General features: G+C 32.4%; 1 protein-coding gene across 2 annotated transcripts in view; it reads right to left on the bottom strand.

Annotated features, from left to right (window-relative positions):
- The window catches only part of LOC132153231 (FERM and PDZ domain-containing protein 4-like), a 61,045-nt gene extending 54,277 nt beyond the window's left edge, over window positions 1-6,768 (bottom strand). Inside the window, exon 1 of one of the 2 annotated variants that reach the window (XM_059562589.1) lies at window positions 6,336-6,768. In XM_059562589.1, the coding sequence (XP_059418572.1) occupies window positions 6,336-6,376 (41 nt within the window). In that variant the 5' untranslated portion in view covers window positions 6,377-6,768. The remainder of the gene's footprint in view (window positions 1-6,335) is intronic. The other variant, XM_059562590.1, reaches the window with a different exon arrangement.
- Window positions 6,769-7,721: the final 953 nt, after the last annotated feature.

The raw sequence follows: 7,721 nt of genomic DNA, 5'->3' as shown, positions 1-7,721 counted from the left end.
TTCAATCTTCTACCACACTACAGTAGAAACACTGGTGTCTCTACAGCGCTGGAGAAACGGCTGGATGATGTTCAGTTATCTGTGAGGACACACAGAAGATCATCAGCGGCGCTAACGAGTGCTTCACACACACACACACACACACTGTAACTAACGCCTGTGGGACATCGTGTCAAGTGCTGCTCATTAAAACACAGACAGGAAATACAAACGCTGCTGTGTTTTAATGCAGCTTCTAAAACTCATTTTCTCATTACTGTGGAATTAGCAGAATTACGATTCTCGGTCATTTTCTCAAACCTGTGTGATTCTCTTTCTGTCTTCAGTGGTCAATTGGTCTTCAATTGCACGGCAATAATTCAGCTCACATTCACCTCATATCACATTCAAAGCTTTTAATAAATCCAATTATTCATTGCACATCTGCAGCTTTTATCACTGAGACCTTCACTATGAAAGTACATCAGAACAGCTGCTTCTAACTACACAAGCACAGTTTCTCATACTAGCTACGTTTGCATCCAAAGACGTGAAAAAAATGGAATATTACATAAAATATGCAAAAAAAATAATAATACTTTTGCAAGAAACATTTTAGGAAAATATAGAAATATAGCATAAAACAGGTGAAGAAATTATTGAACTATTGGATAATAACATTGAACGTGCAAAAATGTGTTTAAGAGAACAATGTCTAGTTAAGACAAAAAAAAAACGTATTTATTTTTTATTGGAATATTGCATAGAAAAAGTGAATAAGCAACATTTTCATCCCATGTTTTTTAAACAATGCAATCTTCACTTCCTGGGAAACTGGCACAAAGATTCAGTAATTCACTCTGTAAGTGTGTTACTATCAGTTTATGCACGTTTTCCTACCTTCTTACCTGATTTTTTGATGTGCAATTTGCTAATATTTTATGTGCATCTTAGAATTTCCATCCAGGATTTGTATGCAATATCCCAAAATGTTGTTCACTTGCACTGTGTCCGTCCATATAGCTTTCTCCTGAATCCATTGTGTTACCAAATATTTAAAATCTGAACACTTCTAACAAAAGTAAGTGTCAGCTTGAGCTCATAAATATTCTGCACATGCATCACTCTCTGTCTGGTGCATCCTGTTCTTCTGCTGTGAACAATGATCGTGAAGAAACCTTCAGAGCAGGTCACATGGAAAAAACCACAGGCAAACCGTTTGGATCCCATCTGCTGTGAGTTTGGAGATCATCTCAGCTCTTCATTTCCTACAGCTCTCCAAATACTGCTAGAACAGGAGAATCACAGCAGTTTCACACACCAACAGGACGTTTCAATGGTTCAACTACAGTCAAAGTCTGTCATTCTTTACTCATCGTTTCCAAAAACTATAACATACACTTCGACAAGTTTATGCTTCAGGTTGCCAGATGTCAAGAGCTTAAACCCCTCATCAAATGTTTTTTTTTTCTTTTATCTTCTGATTTATAAAAACAAATTAAACTTAACTAAAATTAAATGATAACAGGGAAATAAAATGGTTACCAGTTTCCATAATTATTCAGAGAATGTGTCGATTTTTATAATTTAGTAAATCAGGAAAATGAGGTAAAATAAAGCATATGGGTTGACATTCGTTTGATTTGTTCTTAAAAGTGAAAGTGCAAATACTTCTGGCGAAATTTATCAAATGACAACAATCACAATCAGCAACCTTGATTATAATTTGGAGTAAAATAATTGTGGTTTTCAGTTTAACCATTATACAGCATGACTTATGTTTTTAGTCAACTAAAGCCTGACTCAACAAAACAAAAACAAAAAAACAGGACACGTTGACTAAATATGAAGAAAACTAAGCAGAACATTTGACACAGGACTAAATTAAAAAAGCAGCTCACAAAATTAACTAGTCTAGATACTCTTATTTTCCAACAGAACACATACAAATAAAATCGTGAAGCTCATAGCAAGTTGATTATAGTTAACAACAACAACAACAACAACAACAACAACAACAAAAATAATAATAGTAAGTAAACATAAAAAAGCGATACTTCAGATACTCATTTAGTTTAACTTAATAAAATAGCAAACTGAAATAAACATAAGTTTTAGTAATTTTGTTGTGTGTTTTTGGTCTTATACTGTATAAACACATGATTAAACACACAAAAATAACTAAAATTTGAATGGAAATTATAAAAACAAAAATTAAAATTAAAATCCCAATAAAATCTCAATTATAAGACTGGTTCATAGTAACCGTGCTCCGATAATATCATAACACAGATCCATAATACATCTTCTGAGGCCGATATAATATCATTTGCGAGATTCTATCAATAAATAGCGACTACAATATCAGCATTGGAACAACATGAGGAATTAATTAATATTTTTGGACAAACTTTATTTTAGCACGCATGCATGCAGTCCTCTTCACGTCATGTTTTAACTATGTCTCAATGAACAGCTGAGCACTAGTATAAAAACATGCAACACAAGATCCAGCAGCAACACGAGCTCCTGACTCCAGAGCACTGCTTCAGTGAGAAAGTGCATGTGTGAGCAGAAACGGCCAGACATCAGTCTTCTTGTGATCGGTCAAGGCTGTTTCTGCTCCTCAAGCGTGCTTTACTCTAGACTCTATTCTCACAGAGAGATGCATGAATTAAAGATGATGCTTTCATAACTCTCCAAAGTGCTTCCTTTCATGCACTGTCTTAGAAATAAGACAACGCGCTCTTTAACCTTTAGTTGCACAGGTATACCTGCTGCTTGAAGCTTTTCCACTGGGAAATACAATCAAGCCTTTGCCTTTTGGTGATATGTGGTCTGACCCCCAGGTGTGATATTTTCTTTTTTGATAGCCATTGTTCGCAGGAGATTATGAATCTTGTAGATTACTGTTAATAATAAACACCAGAACGGCAGAAAGATCACGTGACATGCAGCATGCCGTTTAATGGGAACCAGAATGTTCTGTCATTATTTATTCATCCTCGTATTGATGCAGACGTTCATGTTCTTATTTATCAGATTCAGAACACATGTAATAGTTCATATTGACCACCAATGTCAAGCTTTAAACTGGACCAAACCATAAAAATCTAATATATATATATATATAAATATATAAATATGATACAGTAGTGAGAACCTTTCAAAGCTTGCAAATTGGACCAGGGTTATTTTCATAATATAACATTATATATCATACATGCTATAATATGGTGTATTAATATTTTTACTTAGTTTTTTTATTTTATTTTAAATGGTTTTAATTTACATTTTTAGTAATTTTGTTTTGTGTTTGTAATTTTTATTAGTTATTAATTTAGTGTGTCTAAATATTTTTTTTTGGTAAATATTTTTATTTAAGGTTTAGTTTCAGTTATTATAAACCAAATGACAAACGTCGCTTTGGCAACTAGCTAAAAAAACACACACACATATATATATATATATAATATTTTATTTTAGTTCAAGATAATTTTATCTAAAGTAGTAAAAAAATATAAATTATTGCACTAGTAAATTATTTTACAGTTTTAGCTTTAGTTAACTATAAAAATTATGAATAGGACAACAGGATTAATTAAAACCAAAATCGCAATATGATGTGAACTAAAATAATACTAATATAGTATAGTAATAATAATGGTATTATTTCTTCTGCTGTTTTTAATCCTTTTTTTTTTTTTAGCAGTAACAATAATTATTATTTTATTTTATTGCCATACTGATAAAGTCACATACCTTTGGCCAAATTTTGCAGCCCTACAAACAACCACAGCAAACCAAGATTTTTACTTGTAAATAAATTAATAAATAAATAAATATATACATTTTAAGCCACACTGAGAAATTCACAAATGTTTTTCTTTTGCCATCTTTCCCCTCAAATTGTTCAACCCTAATAAAAAATCATATTGGAAACTCCCACAAAAGTTTGTATATCTATAGAAATATATAAATGGTGTATACCATTTTGAGTTCCATGAACAAAAAAATAACATAATATAGGCGTGGAACAACACGATTTGTGCAGAGTCTGGTTATTAAGACATTAAATTCTGACAGGATTTGCAGAATTTTAACATTTTAAGAAACGTTTCAGCATCAACAAAATATGTCCCATGCATCACAAATCATCAGCCGTTCCATTAAACTTCAACAACAGACACATCTTAACTAAATATCCAATCCAGTCCTCATTCAAAGCATCTGAAGGCCCTTCACACAAACACAATCGTTCTTTCACACAAAGCTGCTGGATGAAATCTGTTTGAATACCGCGTGATTATTTTGGAGAATAAACAGGCTGTCATTATGAGCACTGGACAGTGGCGAGATCCAGGGGCCAATCCTTTAGGAGGATTAGCTGGGATAAAATCAAGAAAAATCAAACAAGCCAAACAGGTTATGGAGTTTAGACAGTCACAGGGATGAAATGAGCTTAACCGGACCTCAGTGTGCATGCATGTGGCTTATATGTTACGCCATTGTATGCATGGAGCAAAATTAAATCACAAAGCACCATTCTCATCATCAACCTCTGTGGGGTTTAATAATGGCCCATACCGATATATATACACAGTTAATATGTTCATATACAGTATAATACAATGACAGATTAAAAGATGGTTAATTTATACAATATTTACTATGCATATATAGTGCATATATTTGTTTATTTAAAATACTGAATTTAAAATACCGTGAGAAAATATTAGCAAAAAAAAAAAAAAAAAATATATATATATATATATATATATATATATATATATATATATATATATATATAAATGTAATTACTTATTTATAAATAAATTATATACAAATAAATACTGAAATGTGTATATTTTTCTACTTATATGCATTAAAATCTCAAAGAAATTAAGTGATTTCATGTACTGTAGCAATATACCGATATATCGGTATATGTTCACTTGCCATTTTTGATATAGTTTTTTATATAGGTGTTTTATACATCAATTATAAACTGATAAAAATCACAATAGGCCTAGCTGTGTTTCATCAATATAATTTGTCTACTGTTGCTACGGTAACCTCTTAATCTACTGCTTTGTCAATGGATAACACACACATTTCTGCTCATTTAAAAACACTCAATTTAGAACAAACACTATGTAAATAATAGTGTAGTATTAGTATTAAACGTAATACATTTATAAAATACATTTATATTAATAAAAATATATACATTTAGATAAACATAACACTTATGAATAAATTACATATAAATAAAGACTGAATGTTTATACTTCATGTAATATAATTTGTCTATTGTAAAGTATATGTAAATAGCTTGTATATAATATGAAATTATAATAGTTATGTATATTTAAATAAAAACTGATATTTTTATAAATAAAATGCATTACAAAAAATATAGAAATATATATATATATATATATATATATATATATATATATATTTTTTTTTTTTTTTTTTTTTTTTAAGAACATAATATGTTTTGTTTACTGCTGCTACAGTAACCTCCAAATCTACAAATGTCAATGGTGTCAATAGTGCACACATAAATACTATGTATATAGATAGATAGATAGATAGATAGATAGATAGATAGATAGATAGATAGATAGATAGATAGATAGATAGATAGATAGATAGATAGATAGATAGATAGATAGATGCATATTATATGCACATACAAATTAACATTTATAAATTAATAAATCTTTATATATATATATATATATATATATATATTTCATATATTTTTACTGTTGCTACAGTAACCTACAAATCTACAGATATGCTTAGTCAATGGATAATGCAAAATTTAATTTAAGATACTAAATTATAATAAATAATGCAAAAAAAGAAATAAAATAATAAATAAATCAAAACATTTTTATAAATAAAATAAATTTATTATAAAAATATATAAATATATATATTTTTTCATAAAGCGCATAATATTGTTTGTCTACTGTTGCTACAGTAACCTCCGAATCGATGGAAACGCACAGATGTCGCCCGCTGTGAAGTGACTGACTGTTTCTGGAGCTTCTGGATTTCATTCTCAGTATCGCATTGAGCGGCAGCTGAAACATTGAGCTTGATTCCTCAGTAAAAATGCGTTCTAACGCAGAAGCACGAGGAATTCCAGAAGCAATCAGGTCTGAATGACTGAATGAGGAGAGCAGATGCGACAGCGGCGTTATCCATCCCCGTGACATCACTCTTCTGCATGTTTCCATACAGCTGACACTCACTCAGTGCATGCACACATTCAGCGACGCTACACTCGCGTGAGCGTGGAGAAAGTGAATCTAATGACTGCGGCGGAGTCTCGGACTCACCCTGCTAGTTTGGGCATCCTGACAAAGCTGAACACGTCCATGCTGCGGATCGCCTCCGAACTCACTTCGGTTCCATCCCCGCGAACGTCTCGGCGTGAATCGTGTAGAAAATGAACGCGACGGAGCTTTCCTCAAGTCAGGATCTCCTGCATGGCTGCGCGTTCACGACGGCGTCGCGTGCGTGAAACATGATCCGCGTTCCTGTCAGATTCGCATCCTCCACGGCTCCAGATGCCCTCGGACAACTTTATTTAATTTCCCATCGCGTGGAGACTGAACGCCGGGTTTGGAGAGCGATGGAGAGCGAGATGAAGCGAGAGACCTTACGGAGGGAGCGCAGGAGCAGGAGGAGGAGAATGTCAGCTGATAGACCCTCTCCATCTAATCTCAGATGTCCACATGTAACGAATAATCTCGCGCGCGTGCAAAGGTCAGCGTCATTGCACGAGCGCGCGACGCGAGACTGGAGGGAAACCGAGAAGCGCGTGGGTGTTCCGTGGAGGAGGAGGAGGAAGTTATAGAGAGATGAGGAGAGAGGAGAAAATTATAATTAATTCGATGACAAATTACACTATTGAATTGAATTGAATTGAATTAATCTTTATTTCGAACAATTCATAAAAAAATAAAAAATAAAAATGACAGCAATTCATAAGAAATATCCATATAAATAAACAAACATGTATAACATAATAATATAATAATCAACCTGTTCGAAAAGGGATAGTTAGAAGCCCTAGGCTTATCAAAAACTACCCCCAGTAACTACCCAAACCAATTCACTATCTAACAAGAAAAATTAACATAACATTTTAAATAATACAACAACAAAAAAAATACTAAATTAAATAAAGCGTTATCTTAATATTAAGATGAAGAAAAAAGCATATACAAAAACCATTATCAAGCATTCTTTCCCACCATAATGAATTATCATTCACCCTCTCCATTTCTATACTTATCAAGCATAAAACTTTTGTACCTTTTTCTAAATTGCAACATATTAACACTTTGTTTGATTGAACTGCTCAGACCATTCCACAGAAGCACCCCACAAATCGAAACACACATACTTTTGAGTTTTGTCCGAGTCCTATGTTGAGTCAAATTTAAATCCCCTCCCAAGTTATAACCCCCAACCCTATCTGTAAATAACTGTTGTATGTTTTTAGGCAACTGTTTATTTATTGCTTTATAGATTAATTGAGCAGTCTTAAGTTTAACGAGATCTTTAAACTTCAAAGTGTGCAATTTTAAATATAGTAAATTAGTATGCTCAAGATAACCTACCTTGTTTACTATTCTAATAGCTCTTTTTTGTAATGTACTTAATGTTTGTAAGGTGGTTTTGTAGGTGTTACCCCATACTTCAACACAATAATTTAA

This window comes from Carassius carassius, chromosome 11 (genome assembly GCF_963082965.1).
Source record: "Carassius carassius chromosome 11, fCarCar2.1, whole genome shotgun sequence".
Taxonomy (NCBI): Eukaryota; Metazoa; Chordata; class Actinopteri; order Cypriniformes; family Cyprinidae; genus Carassius; species Carassius carassius.
Note: the sequence above shows the minus strand (reverse complement) of the source record. Positions and strands in the feature narration are given on the sequence as shown.